Source organism: Myotis nattereri (genome assembly GCF_964212035.1).
Source record: "Myotis nattereri genome assembly, chromosome: 8".
Lineage (NCBI taxonomy): Eukaryota > Metazoa > Chordata > Mammalia > Chiroptera > Vespertilionidae > Myotis > Myotis nattereri.
This window is the reverse complement of record NC_138083.1, coordinates 12,042,668-12,068,994: the sequence shown is the minus strand read 5'-3', so window position 1 is coordinate 12,068,994 and position 26,327 is coordinate 12,042,668. Positions and strand designations below refer to the sequence as shown.

Sequence of the window (26,327 nt, the reverse complement as noted above, 5' to 3'; positions counted from 1 at the left end):
TATTAAAGAAAAAGAAAGCTGCATAGAGTGGATGGCCCACAGAGGCTTTGCCCAGTCCTCAAGCATCAGGAATGCGACCAGATTATCCCTGTTTCCGATGAGGCTAGGAGAGGGTTTGCAAAGGAAGAGTAGGTCTAGAGCAGTGGTTCTCAGCCTTGGCTGCACATGAGAATCACCTGGGAATCTTTTTAAAATCCTGATTTCTGGGCCTCATCCTCCGGAAATTCTGTTTCTTTGTCATGGGGTGGGGCCACAACATTAGTAACAAAGAAACAGAATTTCCGGAGGATGGGGCCCAGAAATCAGGATTTTAAAAAGATTCCCAGGTGATTCTCATGTGCAGCCACGGTTGAGAACCACTGGGTTAGAGGGAAGTGGGCAGATGACTAACATGCAGTTTGCTCTTCTTAAAAATGAAGGGCACTTGTCTCCCTGGAAACCATTTGCTAACCTCCGGGATATTGTCCTCCAGGCGAAGGAGGTGGAGGAGACCATCGAGGGGATGCTCCTGCGGCTGGAGGAGTTCTGCAGCCTGGCCGACATGGTGAGTGCCGCCCGCCGGCCGGAGCCGTGGTTTCCGCAGGCCACACGCCAGGCCCGGCCTGAGTTTGCTGGGGAAGCCATTTGGGTGGAGATTTAGCAACCAGCAGGAGTGGGGCCTCGGCCAGCGGTGATGGGAAAACCCCATGCGCTCGCTCTCCCCCTCCACACCCAGGCTTCCCGGCCAGCCGGCCGGCCATCTTGCTGCGTCCTCCCCGGAGGTTTTATTCCTCAGAGGAGCGGGCGCGGGCCACCAGGTGGCACTCTCGGCGCCGGCGCGAGCCCTGCGGGATGCTGAGACTATATTTAACTTCCCTCGCGCTGCGCAGTTCCCCGGGCAGATGTGGAGTCACCAGGAAGCGCCTCAGGCCGGCGAGGCCTGGCAGGGCTGGCCTGGGCATCGCCTCCTTCCCGAACCCTCTTGCCTCCACCTTTGCCTCCCACCCTGGTTTTTTGGGTCAAATCCCCTCAGTTGGGTGGGGAAGAACATGGAAGATGGTGCCTGAGGCCCAGAAGACAAGATCTCCACTCCCTATTCTCTAGCAATCTCCTCTGGATCCTGGTGTCCCCAGGCTTGCTGCCAGCCAGGCATGAGGCCCCAAGGAGCCATGATAGACCGTTCTGGAAATTCCCAAGCTTATTAAAGGCAAACCAGCCACCAGAGATGGAGGTGTCTGCCTGGGAGCCGGGAGGGCAGAGCTCCATGCTGCGGCCTGGCCCTGCCTCTCCCGGGAGCCGGAGCCCAGCCAGCTGTGGTGTAGACGGTGCCTGGGAAGCCAGGGCTGCAGCGGAGGCTGGGAGCCCAGGGGTCGCAGTACAGCAGCCCCAGATGTTTACCGCACATCTGCTTTGTGCCAGGCACTCCAGGAAGTGTGTCTCCTGTGTGACCTCGTCTCCCCGAGAAGCAACCCAACGTGATGGGCACCGTGTCAGCCCATTCATTCTCCAGACCTCCCTGCGCCCCCCTGGACACGGCAGTGAACGGACAGATGGTCCCACGAGGACCTGTGTGTGTGTCTCTCTCGAGCCGATATTTCAGTTCAGGTGGTGGCTCGGGTGGGAGCTGGGTAATCAGACAGACTTCACGTGGCCTCTCAGTCAGTCCTTCCTTCCTCCCCAAATATGGACGCCTTCCCCGGCCGGGCCCTGTGTGGGTCCGAGGGTGCAGGGTCCCCGTGCTGTCCCCGAGCCCAGTCCGCTGGGGGAGCGCAGGCCGCTGGGAGGGCGCTGTGCGCTCCAGTCGCTGTCGTTCACGGTGGAAATGCTGTCATCGCCGTGTGCGCAGGGGCAGAGGGAGGCTGCAGAGGTTTTGAAGAGAGAAAGCGGGTCCAGAAGGAACAGGCACATATCCTAAGACTTGGCTTCCTTAAAAAAAAAAAAAAAAAAAAAAAAAAAAAAAAGGAGCAGAAGCATTAAATTCTGCCTGGGAAATTGGGAAGGCTTCGTAGAAGACATGGTGATTAAGTGGGGGGTTGGAGACGCAACAGAAAGAATTCAACTGCTAAGGAGAGCGGGGGCCAGGCAGGCACGCCAGGCGCAGCGTGGACAGTGAGGGCCCCCGGCGAGGGGCGGATGTGGAAGATGGCGTGGACGGGACCCAGGGACATGGCTGCTGACAGGTCCTAGCCTGTCCTCCTGTGAAAGGAGCCCCCTGTGGGTCCAGGACAGCTGGGGCTGGGAGTCAGTGTGGACAGGCCACGCCTGCCTTGAAAACTGCCAAGGCTGATGGGGGAAGTCGTGGTTAGGTGACCAGGAGGCCCAAGGCCGCAGGCTGCATCGAGAAGGTCCTCTCTGAGCTCCGCGTCTGGAGCTGCATCCCTGCGAAGATTTAATACTGAGGCCGCACACAGGTGACCCTCAGGCCAGTCCTGCCTGCAGATAGGGTGGATGTTTTGGGGGGAAGGAAGTCGCTGCTGTCATTTATAGAATGTCATGCCCCAAATCTGGATTCCTGGCTTCTTAGAAAAGCAGAGATCTGGCCCCCAATGGGTGCTGGTTCCCACCCAGCCAGCATCAGCTGGAGCTGCACAGTGGCTGCCCCGTGGCCTGGCCACTGACCCCCTGCCCCCGTGGGAGCTTCCCTGGCTCCACGGCCACATGCCGGACACCCATCCTCTGCTGTGTGTTTGAGGCAGGAACATTTCTCTGTACTCTGGGCCCTACCGAAGCGGGCAAATACAACCCGACCAAGAGGCCCCTGTTTCAAGAAATGGGAGAGGGTGTACTTCTGTGGACATGAACACTACTTCAGCGTGTTTACGTGCAATGAGCATGTCTGCACTGATAGAACGTGCCCAGTACGCACTCTTGCGGCCCCTGTGGGCGTTTTGAGTTTGCAGTGCTTTCACTGATGCTCTCTGCTGATGCTGTTTAGATCGGGGGGTCCTCTGGGCCCCCACAGCTGAGGCTTAGCTTACCTGGTACGTCTGCCTCCAGGTGTTGTGAGCTCCACGGCACAGGGAGAGGCGTCCCGCTGTCAGCCCTGGCTCAGACCTCCACTCCCCTCTTGATCTAAGCTATGGATGCGTGGGGACCTCTGGGGGCAGGTGATGTCACACCATGGACCACGGTCCGGGTCCCTGCCTTGGCTTTTGGAAACACTGATCAAGTTAGAGGTCTGAGAGAAGCCAGGCTCCCTGGTACACAGTCCAGAGACAAGCGGCTTCATTTCTGATAAAATCAGGCTGTTAGAAATGAGTCCGGCTTCCTGTCTGGCGCATTAACTCCTCTGCCAGCCTGTCCCCGATCGCTCTCTGTGGCTGGGATTCACTACCCTGTGCCTGTGGCCTGTTTGACCTTAGAAATAGTGCCACGCAAGCTCTGAGTCTCCCCGCTGTGGGGCCTTGGGCACAGCACGTCACCTCTCTGTGCCCTTATTATCTCCTCTGTGAAATGGAGAGAGTGGTCCCGACGATCTACTGCTACATCCAGCGACCCCAGGACGCGGGGCTGTAAAACGGCAGCCCATGTGTGATGTGGGCCAAGGCAGGGCACAGAAGGGCGGCTTGTGTGAGCCCCATGGCGCCTGCTGCCCGGGGCTGTCCACGGTGGCTCTTCTCGCACTTGTCCATGTCTGGACCGGGAGCGGGGAGCTGGGGCCTGGCAGGCATGCTGGTCCTTTGTGCAGCCCCCACGTGTTGAGCCTGGGCTGCCTCGTGGCATGGCGGTGTGGCCCCCAGAGCGAGCCCGCCAGCAGCCTGGAAGCAGAAGGTGCCGGGCTCCGGAGGCTGCATATGGAAATCAACACAGGGCATGGCCGTCATTTTTTTTTTTTTTGTCAAATCAGTCACATAAGTGACCCAGATCCACTGGGAGAGGACACTTTGGTAGACCCCCCCTCATCCTGGAAGGACATAAAGAACTTGTAGGCATGTTTAGCCAGTAACGGTGTGTCCGTTTCCAAAGAGTTCTCATAAGAAATAGGTGAGGCAGGGATGTATGCTTTCCATCCACTAGAGCAGTGGTTCTCAACCTTCCTAATGCCGCGACCCTTTAATACAGCTCCTCATGTTGTGGTGACCCCCAACCATAAAATTATTTTCGTTGCTACTTTATAACTGTAATTTTGCTACTGTTATGAGTCGTAATGTAAATATCTGATATGCAGGATGTATTTTCATTGTTACAAATGGAACATAAAGCATAGTGATTAATCACAAAAACAATATGTAATTATATATGTGTTTTCCGATGGTCTTAGGCGACCCCTGTGAAAGGGTCATTCGACCCCCAAAGGGGTCGCGACCCACAGGTTGAGAACCGCTGCACTAGGGTGACCCCAATGAAAGGACAGACAATGGCAAGTGTGGAAAGGATGGGAGTTTAAAAGGGCATAGCCACTTTGGAAAATAGTTTGGCGATTTCTTATAAAGTCAAGCATATACTTACCCTACATTCCAGCGACTCTGACCCTAGATAATTGCCCAGGAGAAATGAAAACAAATGTCCAGGAAGGCTTGAGCGCAGTGTGCATAGCAGCTTCGTTCACGACGCCCCGATGTCCAGCGGCAGTAGGAGCGGGAGGACAGATGATCTCATACAGAGCAAAGGGAGGGAGGGAGCGCTACCCACAATGGCACGGGGGGCTCACAAACATGATGCTGAGCGAAAGAAGCCAGACACAAGAATACGCTCTATGTGGCTCCCCTCACGTGAAGTGCAGAAAGAGGCAGAACTACCGAATGGTGACGGGAGTCGGAGAGTGGTCAGCTTTGGGAAGGTGTCAGGCCCGGGAAGAGGCCTGACGGAGCCTCACGGGTGGAAGGGTGTTCTGTGGATTGGCGCACGTGGTGGTCACACGGATGTAAACACATGTGCGAGCTGATCGAGCTCTCCACTTGAGGCCTGGGCTCTGTATGTCATATGCGCCCAATTAAAAATAACTGCTTAGCACAGGGCCTGCTGTGAACCGAGTGACCCACACACGGTAGCTGCCGAGGTCATCGTCGCCAGTATCAAAGCACCAGAAGGTTGTGACCCTGACGAGATTATATAGACACTGGACGGTAGGGCCTTCCGCCTCGGTGCCCTCTGGGGTGGGGGCAGCTGGCCAGGGCCTTCTGACACCCCCGTGGCCTCGGGCCCACCTCCTGGCAGGGAGCAGACTCTGACTGCGCTCACATAATGGAGATTTCCTGTTGGCCTCGGCCCAGCAGTTGCATTTGGCATCGGTGCGTGTTCTTGGGTCAAGAGCATTTGACTTTCCTTCCTGGGGCCCTGAATCATCCTGGACAGCGGTCTCGGCTCCGTGATAACCCCACCTCCACTGCCCAGACGTCTGGGCTCCAGCACTCAGCTCAGGAGGAGGGGGCTCAGCCAGTGAGCCTGCCTGGGGTCGTCCTGGCAGGGCCTGAAAAGCATTGCTTCCCCACTGACATCTCTTTGCTCTGCTCAGGAACAAACAAAACAAGCAAACTCGGGTGCCTGGGACGCGATGGTGTGTCACGGGGTGGCTGTGAGAAGAGAAACATGTCGCTTCCCTTTGACGCCCCTATAACAAGGAAAGGGCACAGGGTGTCCAGGGACGCCATGCTGGGGACACAGTAGGGAGTGGTGGGGACTATGGTGAACCAAAGCAGGCAGCTGCCACCCCGCTCGAGATGGTTGCTGCCACGTGGAACTGGGCCTCAGGGTGGCCTGGTCTGCAGCAGCCAGAAACCTGGGTTTCTAAGGGAAATAGTCTTAATTGTAGATCTTGGCACCTGGCTGGGTTGAGCCCTTCTTGGTTTCTTTTTTGCACGTGTGTGTGTTTAAGGCATGATGCTGGTTCTCTGTGGGTAGACAGAACCTGTGTGCGGATCTCTGGTTTGGGGGGATGGCCTCAGACCAACCTGGATTGGAGTCTCCCATCTCCCGCGTTGTAGCTTTGTGCTCCTGGGCCAGCTCATTCCGTGTTCCTGACCTTTTCTCAGTTTCATCACCAGTAAAATAAGGTTGAAGATAAAATAGTTCCTCTTTACAGGGCCTGTTTCCCGAAAATTACCCTCTGCTTTCCCCGGGGTGCAGCCTGCCCCTGGGCAGGTGCAGAGAGCTCCCTAAGACCCACAGTTTGGCTGGCGGAGGAGCAGCCTCAGAGAGGGGCCCTGGCTCAGCCCACAGACCTCGTTCCTCTGGTTCCTTCGGATTCAGAGGAGGCAGGGGGTGCTCCGTGAATCTCCTCTCTGCGGCGTTCGCTTCTCTCCTCTGGGTTGCTGAGACCAAGTCCTCCCGATTCTCCCCCCCCCCCCCCATATGTTTTCTTACCAATTAATAGAAAGAAAAGATTGCATTTGATCCACCGTGTTCTGTCCTCGCCACGAGTTACCTGCTCTGGATTGCGTCGTGGCGATCGCTCCTGAGGGTGGCCGTGCTGAGAGATGGGCTTCCCTCTAGAACGTGGCCTTGGGGAGAAGGGGGACAGCGAGGACTTTGCCCATCGCGTGGCAGAGGCAGGTGCTGCGGGAGCCGGGGGCACATGGACATGGGGAGGCGTGAGGGAGGGGTGGTGGCTGAGCTGCCCCATCTGGAGGGAGCAGCTTCGGTGCCTGGGGAGACGCAGGCCCATGTTGCCGAAGCTGCTGACTCTTCAGAGAAGCTGTACATCCAGACTTCACCGCTGCAGTGTTTTTTAAAGTCGCATGTGTGTGCTTTGCTGTGGAATAGTGTTGGATTTACGGAAAAGCTGCAGAGGTGGTGCCGAGAGCCCCCATATCCCCTCACCCAGTGCCTGCTCTGTTAACACCGACAGCGCCACGCCCTTCCGCTGAAACGGTAAACACCTACCCTGCCGGGGCTGCTCACGCCACTCACGCGTGACTTCTGTTTCCCGTTCCCACTCGGGCCTCACTCCCGCGCCAGGCCCGGTGAGGAGACCACACTGCCCGTCTCCTTAGCCTCTGCAGTCTCCGAGTTTCTCTCCTTGCTTTCCGTGACTTTGCATTTCGAGGAGTACTTATCGGGCATTGTGTAGACCAAGCCGGTCAAACTCAAAGGCTAAGACGGGCCAAATAAACAAGGTTTAAGTTTATGTGGGCCGCAAAAAAACAAAAGCTTCCATTTTCATAGAGACGTAGGTTTATTTCCGTAGAGACGTGCTGAATACAAAGGGCTGAAATAAATGAGTAATCGTTAACATAATTTAATAGAACATTTGAATAAAAATTAATATTTCTTCTCGAACTTTAACTTACCAGACACTGAATAACTGCACAAATTAATAAGCGTAATGCAAATAAAATTATTTTTCTTGTTCTCCGAAAGCAAAAAATTTCCTGTGCACACACCAAACAAGTCAGTCCAAGACTACTGACGTGGCCATCGGCTGCTAAAGTGTTCGCTGCTGGTATTAGTGGAGAGAAATGGTGCGCCTGCGTGTAAGGCGCGAACGGGAAATGAATGCAACACGATTCTAGTCATCAGTCATTAGTGAACATTGTAGTTTGTTATTAATCATTATGTATAACAGGATATTGTAAAAATTAAGTTATACAATTTTTATTAAAACCTTTCTTACATACTGTTATATTGGCTGGGCCGCAAAAATATTCGTCGTGGGCCACGACTTTGACATGTTGTTGTAGATGGCCCCTCCGTTTGGGTTTGATGCTTCTCCTGTGGTCAGACGGGGGTTCTGGAGAGAACGCCGCAGAGGTGAGGCGCTTCCCGTCACATCGTCACAGGCACGCGGCTCCCACAGGACGTCACGGGGGTTAGCCGGTCAGGTTTCTCCGCCGGGACATGCCCGTGTTCCCGCGCATCGTCCGCTCCCGTCAGACTCCTGTGCGTTCATCGGACTCGTCGGGTTCTAGTCCCGTGTCACGCTGTTTACCGTGTCGGCGGGTGGCTCCAGCCTCAGCGACGGAGCTCTGTCGGGTTGGCTCCGGGCCCCTTGGACACGTTGCCATCTCAGTTCTAAACACTCCCCTCCTTCCTGGCCCCCGGGCGCTCCAGGCTCTTAGCTTTCCCGCCCCAGCCCTGGGATCGGCCGTTTCCTGGAGCCCATTTGAATTTAAAGTTGGAAATTAAGTCAAATTTAACAACTGAAACACTTTGTGAGCCGAGTCAGGTGCCACATTTAGACACGGGAGATCTCGTTTAATGCCCAGAACATTCTTTCAAGAGAAGCGCCCGTAACCTCCCCGTTTTACAGGTGAGGAAACTGAGGCCGCAGCCTGCGCCAGACCCTCCCTCTCAGGACGCTCCTCAGCCTCATGGGGTCAGAGCTGCGGGGGGACTTACCCCTGGACGGTGGGCTTGGCGCCAGGGGGAAGGCAGGGCTGTGCCCAGAGGAGGGGCCCGGGACAGGAGTGGGGTTTGGGCATGCCGGGCCATGGATGGCTTCCGGGGACCCGGGCATCCTGAGGTGGCGGCAACAGACCTTCAGGAGAACCACAGAGGCCTCAGGTACTTAGGCAGAAAGAGGAGACACAGGTACAGTTTTTAAAAACAGGCTTAAAATTAAAATTTTGTCTGGAGTTGTCACCGTGTGTTCCTCTCTATTGCTGCCTAACGGTGATCCCAAACTTAGTGTCCGCAGCGATTCTTTCTCACTTGGCCGCGTGTGCGGGGCCGGGGTCTGGGTGCAGCCCGCCCGGCCCTGCGGCTCCGCCTCAGGCTGCAGTCACGGCCTGGGCCGGGGCCACGGTCGCCTCCGGGCTCAAGTGGGGCAGGGCTGCGTCCAGGCAGAGCCCGTGGTTCTGGGCAGGGCCGGCTCCTCACTGGCGGTTGGCGGAGGCCCTCAGTCCCTGGCCACGTGGGCCTCTGCAGCGCGGCAGCTTGCTTCCTCAGAGCGAGCAGCCGAGAGGGCAAGTGAGAAGGGAGGGGGTGGGGGGAGCACGCGGGACAAGCCGGCAGCAGAGAGACCGCCGGCAAGGAGGAGGGACAGTCTTCTGTGAAGGCGGCTCCAAGTGGCATCTCTCGCCTTGGCCAGCTCCTTTCCGGAGCCGTGCGTCTCTCGGCCCGGCCCAGGACAAGGGGAGGGCTCACCCAGGCCTGAGTAGCAGGAGGCGGCCACTGAAGACCTGTAGACAGCGGCCTGCACCCGCCTTGCCACACACTCTGTCCTCACAGCATGCCGAGGAAGCCGGGCCAGGGTCGCTGCCGGCTAAGCACAGGAGGGCTGAGAGGCCGTGGCCGCCCGGGGTCCCACAGCTCTTGGTGGGTGGAGCTGGTTCAGACTCCGCTCTGGGTCCCAAGCCCAGCTCCTGCTGTTTCTCGGACTGTCCCCGGACCCCACTCCCGCGGAGCCTGGGAGCCGGGCTGAGAACAGATGGCCAGCCAGCCCCGGACAAACCAGTCCAGACTCAGGGGCCTGGGGACCCGCATTTGGCTGGCTTCCCGCAGGGGACTCGGATGCCCCCTGGAACCTGAGAGCGGGGTGGAACTGCCCCTCTGCGCGGCGAGGATGTGATACCACGGACCTGGCATTTCTCTCTCACACGAAGGGCTGGGCTTCGTTCGTTGGTCCCTGAAGAAAAACGGAGGCTGAAGTGTCCAATTTCAGTGATGCAGGGACGGTGGTGGCTGCATACAATGTAGGCACTTTGGGGGTCCTTCCAAACCGAAGAAGTTGGACATTAATGAGCCGCATGGGAAATGCCCAGCACAGTGTCTGCATGTAGGGGGCACCCTGATAAGTTGTGTTTTGCATTAACATGGTTAATGTTAATGATTAACTCATTAGTAGTATTAATTCCAGGGCAGTGAAAGCTTGCCTCACCTCAGATTCAGTGAAGACATTTGGATTCTTTCCCTTTGCTCCTTTAGTGCTTTAGAAAATGAGGACCTGGCCAGGTAACTCAGATGGTTAGAGCTCAATGTTGCGGGTTCAATCTGCAATCAGGGCACATACAAGAAGCAACCAACGAGTGCATAAATAAGTGGAACAACAAATCGATGTCTCTCTCTCTCTCTCTCAAATCAATCTATACTAATAAAAGGGCAATATGCTAATTAGACCGGGTCAACCGGACATCTTCCAGACGCCTGACTTCCTTCAGACAAAGCCATGGGGGCTGAGGCAGAGGCGGTTAGGGGCAGTCAGGCCGGCAGGGGAGCAAGTAGTTAAGGGTGAGATCAGGCCAGTGACGGGGAGCAAGCAGTTGGGGCAAGGTCAGACCGGTGCAGGGGAACAAGCAGTTAGGGGCGAGATCAGGCCTGCATGGGGAGCAAGCAGTTAGGAGGTAATCAGGCTGGCAGGGGAGAGCAGTTAGGGGGCGATCAGGCCGCAGGGGAGAGCAGTTAGGGGGCGATCAGGACGCAGGGGAGGGCAGTTGGGAGTGATCAGGCCGGCATGGGAATGGTTAGGGGCGATCAGGCAGGCAGGCGAGCGGTTAGGAGCCAGCAGTCCCAGATTGTGAGAGGGATGTCCCTCTGCAGGATTGGGCCTAAACCAGCAGTTGGACATCCCCCGAGGGGTCCCAGATTGGAGAGGGTTCAGGCCAGTTTGAGGGACACACCCCCCTTTGCACAAATTTCATGCACCGGGCCTCTAGTCATTCAATAAATTGATTAAATTAAAAAGGAAACGAAGATATTTTGTTTGGGATTGGTGGTGGTGGTTATTTGGGGTGGGGGTGGGGGCGCGACAATTAATTTTCAGTTTAGTAAATAACACCTGGGCAGGCCTGGGTCCGAGAAGCAGTGGTGTGGGTCCCCAGCTGGGCTCTGGTGGATCCTGGGCCTGCCCTGGGGCAGGATGCCACTCAGAGTCTCGGCCATCAGCGAGGCCTCCGCTGTCCCCGGCCGATCCCAGAGGCAGGCGGGAGGCCGTGGTGATGGGACAGAGGGCCTCAGGAGCTGTTTTGTTCCTTGCAGATCAGGAGCGACACTTCGCAGATCTTGGAGGAAAACATCCCTCTCCTTAAGGCCAAGGTGGTGGAAATGCGTGGCATCTACACCAGAGTGGACCGGCTGGAGGTGCGTCCAGGAAAACGAGCTTTCTTTGTGAGATCCGTGGACGTGTTCTGGCTCTTTCGTCTTGTCTTCCAAGATACTGATCTGACCCTGAGACTGTCAGGCACCAGACCTAGTGCAGGGGGTTGGGGCCTACACTCACGTGACGTTTAAAAAATATGACAAATGTGAATTTATATAAGTATCCTATTTAAAAAATTGGGTACTTCATATAAAATCTGAATGTTACGTTGCTTTTGGAAATTCAGCAGCTTTGGTAACCCTGGGCCCACATTTCTTTAAATACTTTCATCTATTTATTGTTCAAGGTATCTATACTAATAAAAGGGTAATATGCTAATTGGACTGGACATCTTCCGGACGTCCTCCTGACAAAGCTGGGCCCAGGAGAAGCCACCCACCCCTGGTCCTGGGCGCCTGCGACCAGCCAGAGGGAGGGAAGCCCGGGTCCCGGGTGCAGGGCCGAGGCAGAGGCAGTTAGGGGTGATCAGGCAGGCAGGCAGAGGGGTTAGGGGCAATCAGGCAGCCAGAGGTAGTTAGGGGCGATCAGGCAGGCAGAGGTAGTTAGGGGCAATCAGGCAGGCAGGCAGAGGGGTTAGGGGCAATCAGGCAGGCAGGCAGGCAAGCAAGAGGTTAGAAGCCAGCGATCCTGGATTGCGAGAGGCAGTCAGACATCCCCCGAGGCATCCCGGATTGGAGAGGGTGCAGGCCGGGCTGAGGGACCCCCCACCCCCACCCCCTGTGAATGAATTTCGTGCACCAGGCCTCTAGTAAATATATAAAATCCACCCATCTAAGTATCCAATTCAGTTAATTTTTACTGAAACTCACATGTGACCCCAATTTGAGAAATGGGACATTTCCAAGCCCTGGGCTGAATTGTAGAGCTGGTGGCAGCTGCCCTTCAGCTGAGGCATGTGTTTGCTATTTCACCACAGTCCCCACCATGCCCTATTGCCTCATTGCTGCCTTCTCTCCCCCATCTGTTACTGTGTGGGCTGAGCTGCACAGCATCTCATTGTCCTCCTTGCTGTGCTGCAGAGTCGGTACCCTCCTGTCCCATCTCCCAGAGGAGGAGCCTAAGCTCTGAGACGTACACCACTTACCCAGGGTCACGCAGCTAATTCCATGAAGCTGGGACTCAACTTCTGTCCACTGGGGCCTAAGCTCTTAATTGAACTGCAGTCCTCAGCTTGGGACCTTGGCTCCTTGCACAGAGAAGGACTGGGAGGCCGGAGGCTGGGAGGAGCTTGCAGTGTCATAGTGGTCACCTGGACAGAGGGACGGGCCCCCTTGGAGCTGCAGAGGAAGGGAGCCTGGCAGGCAGCACTGAGTGAGCAGAGAATTAACATTCTTGTCAGTGGAGAATGAGGCAGGAATATAATTAAAACGTTGCCCTTGAAATAGCTGATTCATTTGAATTTTATTCCACACGTTGGGAAGAGGAAAAAGGAAACATGAAGATTTGCAGCCCTGGTTCTTGCCTTGCTTGGGTCGGCCCAGCTCTCCAGCCCGATGCTTTCCTTAGCATACGGTTCACTAACATCTATTGTGGGCCTACTATGCGCCACTCGTAGTGAGAAAGATAGATACGGTCCACAGCCATATTCTAGCAGGAGGGACTTGACGCCCAAGCATGACCTTAGCAGTTTCCTATTGCCACCATCACAAATGACCTCACATTAGTGGCTTAAAGCATGGATTTACTATCCTATCGCTCCTAGGGCAGAAGTCCAAACTGTCCCGCAGGCTGAAGTTGGGGTGTCAGCGGGTTCCTTCGGGAGGCTCTGGGGGGAGAACCACCCCTTTGCCTTTTCCAGCTTCTGGAAGCCGCCTGCACTTCTCAGCTCATGACTCCTTCCTCCATCTTGAGAGCCCGCAGCCTAGCATCTCCCGTCTCTCTCCTACTCGGACCCTCCTCGCCCCTCTCCTGAGGACCCTGTGCTTACATGGGGCCTCCTGGATAAGCCAGAGCCAGTGCCGCCTTTCAAGGTCCTTAGTCACATCTGCAAAGGTCCTTTCGCCGAGTAAGGAAACAGATGCCCAGGTTCCAGGGATGAGAACGTGGACATCTTCGGGGCCATTATTCTCCCGGCCACCATCAGCCGGGGTGACTGAGAGCGAGGCAGGTGCTGGGAGGGAAGGTGACCGAGGGGAGGAACCCATAGGCCCCTGGAGGGTGAGTGGAGGGAGCAGTGGTGGGGGAGGTGTGGGCAGGGGCACAGCCGAGACAGAAGCTCCGAGGCAGGAGGGAGAAGGCACCAGAAGGGTCAGGCTGTCCTGGTCCCCGGCCGTGGCCAGAGCAGGGCTGGGGAAATTGGGCAGCAGGAGCCGCGTTGTCTGGGCCTTGCAATCCAAGGTCAGGATCTGGCCTTTATCCTGAGGAACAGGAAGCCACTGAAAAGACAGGATTGCCTAGTGGTTAGGAGTGGCAGCTCTAGACAGCACAGCCTCAGTGCCATTGGTACTCGGGGCCTGAAATGCTGTGGGGAGGGCCATCCTGTGGGCATCGCAGGGCTCAGCAGCAGCCTCGGCCTCCACCTCCAAGACGCCAGCAGCCTCTTCCCCGGCCCCTGCCTCCCAGCTTCATTATGACAAACAACAGATGTTGCGAATGGCTCCTGGTGGGAGTCCTGCTGCCCGAGCTCAGTCCCGAGGCTGCCTCTTCCCGTGTGCGCCCCAGCAAGTTCCCTGTGAAGTGGGCAACAGCAGTGAGGTTCTTAGACCCAAAGCGTGTCGATCTTTACTCGACGAAGATCTGTAGGACGCTGACTGTGGGCTACGCGGAGGTGGGTGCTGGGAACGTGGCTGGGGCGAGGCTCCCGGTCCCCTGCTAGTGGCTGTGGGGTGCTGGGTGAGGAAGTGGGGGGGGGGTGCCTGCCAGACCTAGAGGAGGCAGCTGCCCAGGGCTGTGACCTCCACGCTGAGGCCTGAGAGGTGGAGCAGTGAGCCGGGAAGGGAACGCGGAGGCTGGGAGGAGAACGGCCTTTGGGGCAGTTGTGGGTAGGTGTAGTGTTCAAGATCAAGGGTGAGGCTGGGGTGGCGGGCCTGCTGGCCAGGTAGGGCCCAGTCATGGCTTTCTGACCCTGTTTTGGGGGTGCTAGGACTCATCAGAGGGATTATAGTTACTATACTTTGTTTTCTCTCTGACAAAGTCCAAAATAATTTTTTAAAGCATTCCATTCAGAGGTTCTTAGTATATTTACAAGGTTGTACAATTATTATCACCACTATCTAATTCCAGAACATTTTATCATCCCTAAAGGAAACTCCATATCCATTAGCAGTCATTCCCCCACCCCTGGCAGCCGCTCATCTGCTTCCTGAATCTATGGATTGGCCTGTTCTGACGTTTCATAGTAATGGAATCATACAACCAACATGTGGCCTAGAGTGTCTGGCTCCTTTCACATAGCATGTTTTCAAGGTTCATTCATGTTGTAATATGTGTCAGAACTTCAGCCCTTTTATGGCTGAATAATATTCCATCATATGGATATACCACAGTTTGCTTATCTTTCATCAGTTGATGGGTGCTTGGTTTGTTTCCACCTTTGGGCGATTATGAATAACTAGAGGCCCGGTGCACAACATTCGTACACTCGGAGGCGGGGGGCAGTGTCCCTCAGCCTGGCCTGTGCCCTGTCGCAGTCTGGGAGCCCTCAGGGGATGTTAGACTGACAGCTTAGGCTCACTTCTTGTGGGGAGTGAGCCTAAGCCGTAATCAGACATCCTTAGCGCTACCACAGAGTCAAGAGAGGCTCCCACCACTGCCACTGTGCTTCCCAGCGGTCAGCCCGGCTCGTGGCTGAGCGGCGCTCCCCCTGTGAGCATGCACTGACCACCAGGGGGCAGCTCCTGCATTGAGCGTTTGCCCCCTGGTGGTCAGTGCGCGTCATAGTGACTGGTTGTTCCGCCATTCGGTTGATTTGCATATTACCCTTTTATTATATAGGATGCTGTCTAAATTTTATGTGGATATGTTTTCATTTCTCCTGGGTAAATACCTAGGAGTAGAATTGCTGGATCATACAGTAACTCATTTTAGGATCTGCCAAACTATTTTCCAAAGTGACCACAGCATTTTGCACTCCCACCAGCATTTGCTATAAGTTTTAGGTAGAGGTTGGAAACTCAGAGGCCAGTGGGATTCAGGACTGTATTGAGCCGCCAACCTCAAGGCCCCCTCCGCTGTTATTCCCCAACAGCTGGTGCTGAAGAGCAACTGTCCCCTTCAGGGGATAGGATCCTCCAGGCTTGCCGCAGTCCCCACTCTGCCCTAGAGCCTTCCCACCACTGAGGCTGATGGCATTTGCCTTGTATCACCCCCACCTTCCTGGGCTGTTGCTTTCCCTAGAGGAGAGAGATATTGCTCTGTCAGTGGGTCCCTATCAAAAGGAGGAAGAACTAAGCTAGTCAGAAAGGGTCATGGATTTCGAGGCCAATGGGAGAATATGCATTTCCCATGATGTGGTGTGTGACATCAGAACGGTACAACTTAGGCCCCTGTGAGAACCTGACATTGTACCGGGGCAGGTGGATTCCACAGCCTGACTGCCTGCCTCAGTCTGCCCTTTGGGTAACTCTTTCCTCTTTTGTCCCTGCGAGTTGGGGCTGTGCAGTTTGTCCCTCGCAGAGTCGTCAGTGGGCCAGCACCTGGCGCATTCAGGGGCTTCGTGAGGACATGCTGTCGGGTGGTCACTGCCACAGGCGGGGAGAGTGGAAGGATGCTGGCCACTCAGCCAGCCGGCCACGGCCACGGCCACGGGCCCTAGGCCTTCCAGGAGCCCAAGACCGCCCTGCTCTCAGATCAGTGTGACCACTGGGTGGACGGAGCTTGGGAACTGGGCCCTTTCTCAGTTTTAATAAAACTAACATTTACTGAGCACCTGCCATGAGCCAGGGACTCCTAGTGCTTTTCCTGTAAGAACTTGCTTTAACCTCACAGCAGCCCCAGGGGGAAGGTGCTGTTGTTGGTCCCATTTTATAGAGGGAGCAGCTGAGGCACAGAGAGGTGAAGTGGTTTGCCCAAGGCCACACAGCTAGGAGGTGGCGGAGCTGGTATTGCAAAAGGCTGTGCTCCTGATGGCGCCTCAGTGCTGGATGTTGGCACTTTCTGGGCAGGGACCTGCTCTGAAGCTGGGGCCTTTGCCAGAGTGTTCAAATGCATTAGAACTCAAGTATATTTTAAAGCATTGGGGCTTTCTCTCCCCTTCCTTCCTTCCTTCCTTCCTTCCTTCCTTCCTTCCTTCCTTCCTCCCTTCCTCCCTCCCTCCCTCCCTCCCTCCCTCCCTCTCTCCCACCCTTTCTTCCCTTCCCTTCCCTTCCCTTCCCTTCCCTTCCCTTCCCTTCCCTTCCCTTCCTCCCTCCCTCCTTCCTTCCTTCCTTCCCTCCTTCTCTTTCTCCTCCCCCCTCCCTCCTGATAATAAAAGTAACACATTTTAATTGTGTAGAGAAATATATAGAAGTCACCCAGACTCCATAACCCAGCCACCAGGGTGGCTAGGATTGGCTGCCACCCTCTTCCTGTCCCCCAGCCCCGTCTGTGTGGATGCATGTGTGTCTGCCCCAGTTGGCTGCAGGCTGGGGTGGCCCCAGTTTGGCCTCTCCCTGGCCCTGCTGGGCTGGGCTGCCCTCGCTGGCAGGCATTTGGGAAGCGGGTCAGACCTCGTGAGCGCGCATTCCTCAGCGTGGCCTCACTCCCCACCCGGCTGGTATTAGTGCAGGGAGCGTGAAATTGGAATCGGCTGGAAGGACTACAGGACTTTCTTCTATTTCACAACCAGATGTGCTGGCCCCGCGAGGCCTCCAAGCTTGAGGGCCAGAGCCCTGGTCAGGGGAAGCTTCCTGCCCGTGGCCCCTTGTCCCCACCACACGCACACGCACGCACACACGCACGCACACACGCACGCACACACGCACACACACAAGCACACACGCACGCGCGCGCGCGCACACAAACACGCACACGCACGCGCGCACGCACACACCCCTGATGTGGCTCACTCGGCCTTTCAGCTCTGCCCCTGCCAGAACCCCGGGGAGCAGCACACCGTGGGCTCATGGGGTGCCCTTTTGCTGAGGATGCATTGGTTCTCTCACACAGGCGCGCACTCATCACGGGTGCATCCCTCAGGCCCTCACTGCCCAGCGGAGCCCACTAGCTGACCAGGCTCTGGTTGTGGCCTGTGGACAGCACTGACCCAGCACGTGCTCTTTCAGACAAAACCTCTCTGAGCCTTGGTTTCCCTTGTCTGTAAAACAGGCTAAAGATAGGGTCCCGATGGGGAGAATAGGGGAGGACACAGCGGGGCCTGGGCAAGCCGGTGGGGGTGGGGACAGCTGCTGTGACTGTCGGGGCCCCTGGAGGAGGCCTCCCAGCTCAGGCCCCACCTCTCCAGGAGCCGCTGTGGCAGTGACTGGGGGTCGGCCTCCGCTGGCTGAGGGATGCAGCCAGGACGGCCCCAGCCAGGGGCAGAGGTGCCATCCCCGCTCTCCCCTCCCCCCCGCCAGGCCTTCGTCAAGATGGTGGGACACCACGTCTCCTTCCTGGAAGACCATGTGCTCCGGGCCGAGCGGCGCCACGGAGCCTTCTCACAGGCCCTGCGGAGGTGGGGGTGGCCGGGCTCCAGAGGGCTCCCCTCCTTCAGGAACGTGAGTATCTCCCCACCCCTCCTCCTCCCAGACCCTGGAGGGGGAGGGGCTCAGGAAACGGGAGGTCAAAGGGCACGTCTCATTTCTGCAGACAGGAAACGGTGTCTGGCTGGCCCGGGAAGGGCTGGCCCAGGTGGCTGGTGTCTGGGTCCCTCCCACAGGTCCCTCTTCTTGCTCTGAGTTTTGAGCTTCGTGTGACCACTTGCTTACTCATCCACCATTTATTGAGCGCCTGCTGTTTGCTGAGCATGGTGGTCCATCTGGGATCACACAGTGAGCAGAGACAGACCCTGCCCGCCTCTCCCATCCTCACAACCGGAGGACATGCTCATAGACGCCCAGCGTTCAGGTGGGGTCCTCCTTCCCAGGCACGGGCTGGCCTCCAGCAGACCCGCGGGGCTGGGGCCAGGAGGGTGCCCAGCCTGAGTGCGGCCTTTGCGACTTGTAAAGGCCTCTCCTTCCGGCGTCTCTGCTTCTTGGGATCCTCCCAATGGCCCGTAAGGATCACGTGTCCCTTTTACTGATGGGAAAACTGACGTCAGACTCTTCCTGCCGTTGAGACCTTCCCTGTCTTTTCAGCTTGTCACGTGCTGACTCCCAGCCCAGGGGACACTGGGCAAGCCCGGAGACATTTGGGTTGTCAACTGGAGATGAGGGTTCTATTGGCATCTAATGGCTAGAGACCAGGGGTGCTGTTAAACACCCTACAAATCCCTAGAGCAGGGATTGTCTAGCTCTGTCAGTAATGCGAGTGTGGGAAACCCTGCCCTGGGCGGGATTTGCTCATAATAATGGCTTATGTCAGGTCTGTTCTAAGTGCTTTTTTAAAAATTTGTTTAAATAATTTCAGAGAGGAAGGGAGAGAGAGAGAGAGAGAAACATCAGTGATGAGAGAGAATAATTGATCTGCTGCCTCCTGCATGCCCCCCACTGGGGACCAAGGCTACAACCCAGGCATGTGCCCTGACCGGGAATCAATCCCTTGACCTCCTGGTTCATGGGTTGACGCTCAGCCACCGAGCCACACGGGCTGGGCTGTTCTAAGTGCTTTACCTGCTGTGTCATATGGCATCTAATTCTCACACCAGTCTTTGGAAGAAGATACTTTTAGCATCACCCCCATTTTATAGACGGGGAGACTGAGGCTCAGGGAAGTGAAGGGAATTGCCAAGGCCCATGGCTGGTGTGACAAGGCTGGATGGAGCCCTGGCTGACATGTCTCTGGGCCTTGCCCTTCTCAGGAAGGTGTCTACCCAGCCAGCCGCCCTGCCCTGCCCCTGTGGGGCCTCTCACTGTTCTTTGAGGTCTGCCTGTGGGTCCCCCTCTGTTCCTCCATTCCCCTGTGCCTCCTGCTGCCCCCCCCCTCCCCGTCTCCATGCTGTGTTATCTCTGATCACTGTGCGCTCTGGGTTTTAATATTACCCCCTTTTGATAGATGAGGAAACGGAAGTTTGGAAAGTTTTGGGGATTGTCTTGTAGCCCATGGACCAAATTTGGCCCCTCATTTCATTTGGCCCGGCAGTGTTACCTAAGCAGCATATCTCAGGATGCCTGACTAGTCATTCACTCTCTAGTCCCTGCTGGATCCCACTGCCCCATCTTTTCTTACACCTGCCTGAAGCATATGCTGCTCACCCAAGAAAGCAGAGATGTCGGTCACACAGTGCCTGCCTCCAGGTGAATGACTTGTCCAAGGCCAGTAACAGCTAGACAGATCTCATGGTCTAGAAACTCCTATTAATCCTTCAAAGCCCAAGTTAACGCCACCTCTTCCGGGAAGCCCTTTGGGATTTCCCCATCTCCAGACAAATGCAATCGTTTTGCCTTCCAATGACAATGAAATCACCCTAGTCACACAGTGCTCTGCCCAGCAATGGCTCCAGAAGCACCTCGGGCGAGGAAGGTCAGAGGCCTTGGCTGCCATGGCCTGCTGGGCCCATGCCCCTGTGCCCCTGCAGCCTTTTCTGTAATCCGCACATTGTCCCCTGTGGTTGGCACTAGTGTCCCCATTTAGAGGCAGAGACCAAGGCCTGGAGAGCGAGAGACACGTGTCTGAGGTCAGTGCTGGGGTTGGGACTCAGGCCTGTGAGGCCCAGAAACGGGGGGTTCCCCACCCACTCCTGCAGCAGGACCCCACCGGGGTGTGGCTGGGCGTGCTGGGACCTGCATCTTCTCATCTCTGCCAGACTCGGGCCCCAGGCCTACCTGCGGTGACTTGTTCCAGGAAACTTGTGGCAGCCCAGGTGTGGTGAGTCATCTGCACCCCCAGCGTGTTGGTCTTGGCCCCAGGAGGGCTTTGTCTAAAGCAGGCAGTGCAGGTGAGCAACACACACACACACGCACACATGCACACATATGTGCGCACACGCACACGCACACACACACAGACCCGAGGGTGTCGAGGGCTGCGCCTGCCTCCAGGGTGTGAGCTGAGGGCCTTTCCCTGTGCGGTAGCTCTGGCCATTGTCTCCGTTTCCCAGATGGGAATGCTGAGGTGCTGACGGGTTGAACTGCTGGCTCACCCGGAGGGTGGAGCTGGGATTTGAACCTGTGAGGCCTGGCTCTGCCAGGTCTTTCTGTTCCGACCACCAGAACTGGTGTCTGGGGGCGGGGTCCTGGAGGAACGCCCGGATGATTCTCCATTTCTTCATCTGGGTTTTCCGTAAGCCAGGATTTCACACTGTCCCAGTCCTCTCCCCTCGGTGCCTGCACGGGGTGGGCACTGCCCTTCTCGACCAGTGAGGGCACAGCAGCCCCTTCCCCTGCAGGAGCGAGAGCTGCTCCTTACAGCCCGACTCCATCTCCTGCCCCAGCGCCGCCCTCCGAGGGTCCCGTGGAGTGGAGGCTGGGGTGGGACAGGGCCTCTTGGGCCTAGCCTGGGGCTATGGGATGCGGGTGAGGGGTCCTGTCACTGTGGGGTGAGCCACCGATCGCTGTCCCCATGGCCTTCCCGGAGTCGGGGGAGGAGTGGGGACCCCCTCATGGGGCCCAGGAAGGAGGGGCCTTTTGGGGGAGATGGGGAGAAAATTGGTCCTTGCTTTTTCTATCTAGCCCCCCCTTCCCTCCTCCCTCCTTCCCCCTCTCTCCTTCCTCACTGCAGAGAGGCTGCAGGCAGCAGTCCCCCACACACTGCCCCTGCACCAGGGACTCCTGGGACTGGGTGCTGGCTGGAGCCTGGGCTGGCCCCACGAGGCCATGGAGGAGAGGCCTGGGAACGTGGGTATAACCACCCCCTACGGAGCTCCCCCCAAGCCCAGGCCTTGTACCTCTAGTTGAGCTGCCTGAGAGCTGTGCAGTCAGTCCACAGACCCAGGGCCTGCCTGCGCCCAGGGCTCAGCGTCCGGGTCAGAAATGTGCGTTTCCATGCACAATGCATGTGTTTCCATGCTATATATATGTGCTTCCATGTTACGCTGTATGTTTCCATGCTACATTGCATGTTTCCGTGTTACGCTGTATGTGTTTCCATGCTGCACTGTATGTGTTTCCGTGCTACGCTGTATGTGTTTCCGTGCTATGCTGTATGTGTTTCCATGCTATACTGTATGCTTCCATGCTACGCTGTATGTGTTTCCATGGTACACTGTATGTTTCCATGCTACGCTGTATGTGTTTCCATGTATGTGTTTCCATGGTACACTGTATGTTTCCATGCTACGCTGTATGTGTTTCCGTGCTACGCTGTATGTGTTTTCATGGTACACGGTATGTTTCCATGCTACGTTGTATGTGTTTCCATGTATGTGTTTCCATGGTACACTGTATGTTTCCATGCTACGCTGTATGTGTTTTCATGGTACAAAGGTCCGTGTTTTCATGCTGCACTACGGAAGGAAAAGTTTTTATTAGGCTCTTACATTGATCCTTACACCGTCCCAAGATTTTAACTAAGAACCGCACCTCTCGTTCACTGGCATGTTTGAGCCGTGTGGCCGTGGCGGGCGGTGGGCCGCTATAAGCCTCCGGTAGCAGACCTGTCAGTTAGCGGACGTGGGCATGATCATATGCTCGCTGGAAAGCAGGTTTGGATTTGATGCAAAGTGGCGGGCCCTCCATCAGAGCCCCAGGAATGAAAAGGAAGAGAGAGAGGCTCCGGAAGTCTCCGAAGGAGCGTTCTGGGCATTGGCGGGTCTGGAAGGCCAGCTCCGCTTGTGCAGCACAGACTGCCGTGAGCAGGGGTCCTGGTCGTGGTGACACAGACCTAGCCCTGCAGGCCACCACCGTCTCAACTCAACACCCACAGGGCAGGAATGTTTATCTCCCCGATTTACAGGTGAGCAAGCTAAGCCCAGAGAGGATACCCCAGGTCACACAGCTGGGCATGAGCATACGAACCCCCATTCTCAACTGTGTCCCAGACCGCCTGGGAGAGCTCTGCCCTTGAAGCTGTGTCTAGTGGATGAATACAGACAGTAACCAAATCCTAAGCAAATTCAGTAGCTGGTCATTTCCTAAGGGGCCCTGGCTTGCTCTGAGGGGGGTCAGGGATGGCCTTGGCAGAAGGGCCATGCCAGCTGAGCCCTGGATGATGAGTAAGAGTCGGTCTGAGGTCAGAAAAAAGGGCGCTCCCGGCAGAGGGAACCACAGCGCAAAGGCTGTGAGGTGAGGCCGGCACGTGCTTCAGGAGGGGCAGAAAGCCAGCGTGGGTTGGCCGAGTGAGCAGGGAGACGAGGCCAGGGCCTCAGGCCACACAGGAATTTAAGACTATTCTAAGGGCAATGGGGAGCCATGGGAGAGTTCATAGGAGGAGGGGACTTGGTCATATTTGCTTCGTGTGAAAATTTCCCGGCCTGGTTCTCTGCCCTGAGTGAAGGCTGACATTCAAGGCGGGGATGTCTTGTGGAGACTTGAACAGGGGCGCTGGGGCCCCGGGTTTCAGGGCTCAGGCGTCAGGAGTGGGCTTCCTCAGCCTGGAAACATCCTGTGCCCTGAGCCCACTGCCATCTTCACATCGCAGGACCTCAAGGCCCCTGTCCAATCGGAAGAGAGAAAGAGGCTCCAGGTGAGGAGCCCAGGTCTCCTTGCTGAGTGTCTGGGTCCCTGAGACCCTGCCTGTCAGCCCATCTGGAGGTCGTTTGCAGAAGTGGCCGTGTGAGGCGGAACTATAGTCACGGAGGCCACGGGCCTCAGGAGGGCTGGGGAGACCATGTCAGGTGTCGCCGTGTCCCCTGGGCCCAGGCCCGGGCTGGCCCGGTGGCCGCCATGGGTGTACTGCTAACCGCGTGCTTGGGCCTCCCCTGGGCGCATGTGCCCCGGGACTCAGAACAGCCTCGATAATTTGTCGTAAACCACTGTTTGCTTTCTGCCGAGCCAAAACATCTTGTTCTCGAGGTGTCATTTTGATGAATTTTCCAATGGATAAGCGTATGGTGTTTTCCATGGAGGCTGTCTGGCTAATAGCAAAACCACTTGCGGCCAGGTCCTGACACCCACAGAGCCGGGCTGACCGGGGATTGTGGCCTGGCCTGGACTTGGGCCTCCCTGGCCCACCTGTTCCCCCCACAAATACCAGCAGGGCAATCTGAGAACGAAAATGAGTTGTCTGCCAGCTGTGACAGTCAGGAGTGGGGGGGGACTGTGGTGAACTGCAGAGCCCAGGCCTCACCCAGAGGGGTGGACATGCCTTGCAGAAATAGGGGCATAGCCAGATTGCCCTCTTTGGGGGGAAAAGCTGTACGCCTGTTTTCTTTTCCCTCAGTGTTAAACACTGTAGGACAGATCTGTTGCACCTGCGTGTCGCACCCAGCACACTCCCAGCTCTGGATTTTAGGATGCTGGTCTGTACCCCGCAGGCCCCACCCCTTCAGAGGCATTTGGGACCAGGGAGAGTGGAGAGATAAGCCCTTCACTTCTTTGCACGAGCCCCAGCAGGAGCCTGTAGCTTTCAGTACCAGTAGGACCAACAGCCCACAGTTTTATTAAGCCTCTAGTGCCCCAACTATTGTAGTCATACTGAGCATGTACGCGAAGGGCTTTCTGTGCCCTGTCTTAGCCTCCCGTAACAACTCCAGGGATGTTATTCTTCCTGTTGGCGAGGAAGAGACCTGAGGCTCAGAGAGGGCTGTTCACTTGCCCAGGGTCACACAGCATACGTGGCAGATCCAGCTGTGACTTTGTTCTATGTGTCTGTCCTCTCCCTGTTGAGATCTTCCCGGAGGCAGGAACAATAGCCTCTGTGGCCAGGGTTGCAAACTTTGGGCCAAATCTACCCCATTAAGATATTTTGTTTGGCTAGCTGGGTGTATTCATACATTTAATTTGAATTCAATGCCAGCATTTAAAACAAGTTTTACATAAGAATTTGTACTTCTGACTTCTCTTGAAAAAGCAGAGGTCTGGGCCCCTGAGCAGCATACCTGCCAAGCCACCATTTGGCCCATCACCCATTCTCAGTTCCTGCCTGTGGGCATTTGAGCTTCCTACCCAGGTTGAGCACATAGTAGGTGTGCATTAAATATGAATCAATGAATGCTCTTATGGCTTCCATGACCCTTGCTGGCCTCCCCAGATTTCTCCAGAGTCTGTTTCTAGGCTGTGGAGAGCTGGGATGGAGTGTCCACACCTTCCTCACTCCCTGCAGCTTGGGGCTGCCTCGAGGAGGTAATGGAGGCTGTGAGTGGAGCTGTCCTGCCCAGGCCGGCCTGCAGGAGTCGTCAGTGCCAGGTTTGGTGTCTCCTCCCCTCCCCCTTCAAGCTCTTCCAGCTCCCTCCCCACAGCTCCCTCCCCACAGCAGAGAGGAAGCCAGGGAGGGAGGGAGGGAGGGAGGCACAGCCCGGCTGGGCACCTCCCCCTCCCTCCGCCCAGTTCCCCTGGAGGGTGACTCCCGGAAGGAGGCAGGCTTGTCTGGGGCTTTATCTGGTGGTGGAGGCCAGCGAGGCACCAACACAAAGGCAGATGAGGTTCCATGGCGCCTTCTCCAGGCCCTGAACCACCCCTGCTTCTCCTTCTGCCCCCATCATCCCTTTCGGTAAAAATGCAACATGAGCAGATGGCAGATATTACCGCGAGAGCCGAGTGGCTCTGGTCCCCAGCACCCCCCCACCCCCCAGCACCCCCCACCAACTGGCTCCCAGTGAGCTGCTCAGCACTCACACGTGAACAGGTCTGTTGGACCGGGCAGGAACGTGCTGGGGAGGGACAGGGCTCTGGCAGCTGGTTTGGGAACCATATTTTTTCTAAACATTGCATTCATTCTTGTTGAGGTTTTGAGGGTGTTGGGAGGAAGTTCCTTTTGACAAAGAGGGGTTATTATCTGGGGGCCTGCATGGCGCACGCCAGCTTCTCCCTGATTGCTGGGGCACTCTCACTGCACCCGTCCCAAACACCACCGCCACTGGGGGCACCACCTTGTCAGCAGCGTCCTCGGGCCCTCAGACCGGGCTCTGCCAGCTCTGCACATGCTGGTCCCCTGCCTAGAATACCCTTCCTGCTCTCTGCCTGGTCGTGTTTATTTATTCATCGTTCAAGGCCCAGTCAAAGGAATGTTGCCACCTCTGGGCAGCCACCTGGACCCCCCAGGCAACATTCCTCTGGGCCTCCCTGCCCTGTTCCTTACCCCGGGAGCTGCTGAACTTTCACCTGTTGCTCCCCCTGACCCAGTTTCTCAGGAGTAGGTTCAGGGACTCTCTTACCTTTGACTTTGAAGTTACGATGAGGCTAGCGGCCAGTTTCCTGGGCACTTCTTTGGGCTGGTACAAGCTAGCTCTTCACCTGCCCTCGTTTGGTTCATGTCCATGCCACCTGTTACATAGGAACTGTCTGCTATCATTCCCACTTTACAGATGAGGAAACCGAGGCTCACAGAAATGAGAACATTTTAACTTAACCAGCCAGGCATGTTTGATTCCACAGCCCCATACTCTTCATGCCCTATGGCTCAAAATTACAGTTCTCACCAGGATCTGGTAGGGCCCTGGGAGAGGCAAAGGGGCTGGGTGGGGACTGTGGCCAACAGAAGAGGCAGGTGCCCTCAACCCCACCAGGAGAAAAGGCCCAGCCTGGCCTGAGCTTGCCCTTATGTATAAAGAGTTTGCGGATGTAGATTTTCATGTGAAATCTGTTGATTTTGAAGATAAATCTGAGAGGCTCCTAGCAATCTCAGGGGGCCCGTGGCCCTCAGGCCTCCATCTCTGCCTTGGCGAAGAGCTGTGGTGAAGCAGTGCCGAGCATGGTACCGGGCCTGGGCGTGGCCGAGAAGGAGAGGAGGAGGAGCTGATGTCACAGCAGTGGAGATGGGCCTTGAGAGCTAGTGCTGAGCAGGCAGGATTGGACTCGCTGTGACCCTGGCCACTCCAGTCCTGGCCATGGGCACCCCCTGCCCTTCTCCGAACCCTGGTGTCCTTGATGGACATAGTGCATCCAGTGGGGGTCCCACAGTGACGTGCCTGGTGTAGCGAGGCTTGGCACGTGGGGGCTACGAACTGGGCACCAGAGGATGAAGAAGCCATGACACTGGGTCCCTGCTTGTTACTCACAGAAGGTAACTCCCAGGCAGGCGCAGTCAGCAGGTAGTTATGAGAAGGGCTGGCTTCTGCACGTGCACAACAGGAGAGAGGGGTCAGGGGAAGTCGCTGACAGAGGCGAGGAGAGGATGGGAGGGCACAGCATGGCCCGATGGCGGTACCCGCTTCACACTGGGTCACACAGCACTCCTGAGCGAGGGTGGGCCGGGCAGAGGATGGCAGCTCGATGGGCCATCAAGGTTCTGGGGTGGCGTGACGAGCAAGGTGGGTCCTTTAGGG

The 26,327-nt window shown here is 56.5% G+C and overlaps 1 protein-coding gene across 3 annotated transcripts in view; it reads left to right on the top strand.

The window, feature by feature from the left end:
- The window catches only part of BCAS4 (breast carcinoma amplified sequence 4), a 52,745-nt gene that overhangs the window by 11,416 nt on the left and 15,002 nt on the right, over positions 1–26,327 (top strand). The window contains exons 2-4 of one of the 3 annotated variants that reach the window (XM_081097527.1): positions 473–544; positions 10,834–10,935; positions 17,446–17,586. In XM_081097527.1, the coding sequence (XP_080953653.1) occupies positions 473–544; positions 10,834–10,935; positions 17,446–17,586 (315 nt within the window). The remainder of the gene's footprint in view (positions 1–472; positions 545–10,833; positions 10,936–17,445; positions 17,587–26,327) is intronic. The other 2 variants (XM_081097529.1, XM_081097528.1) reach the window with 2 other exon arrangements.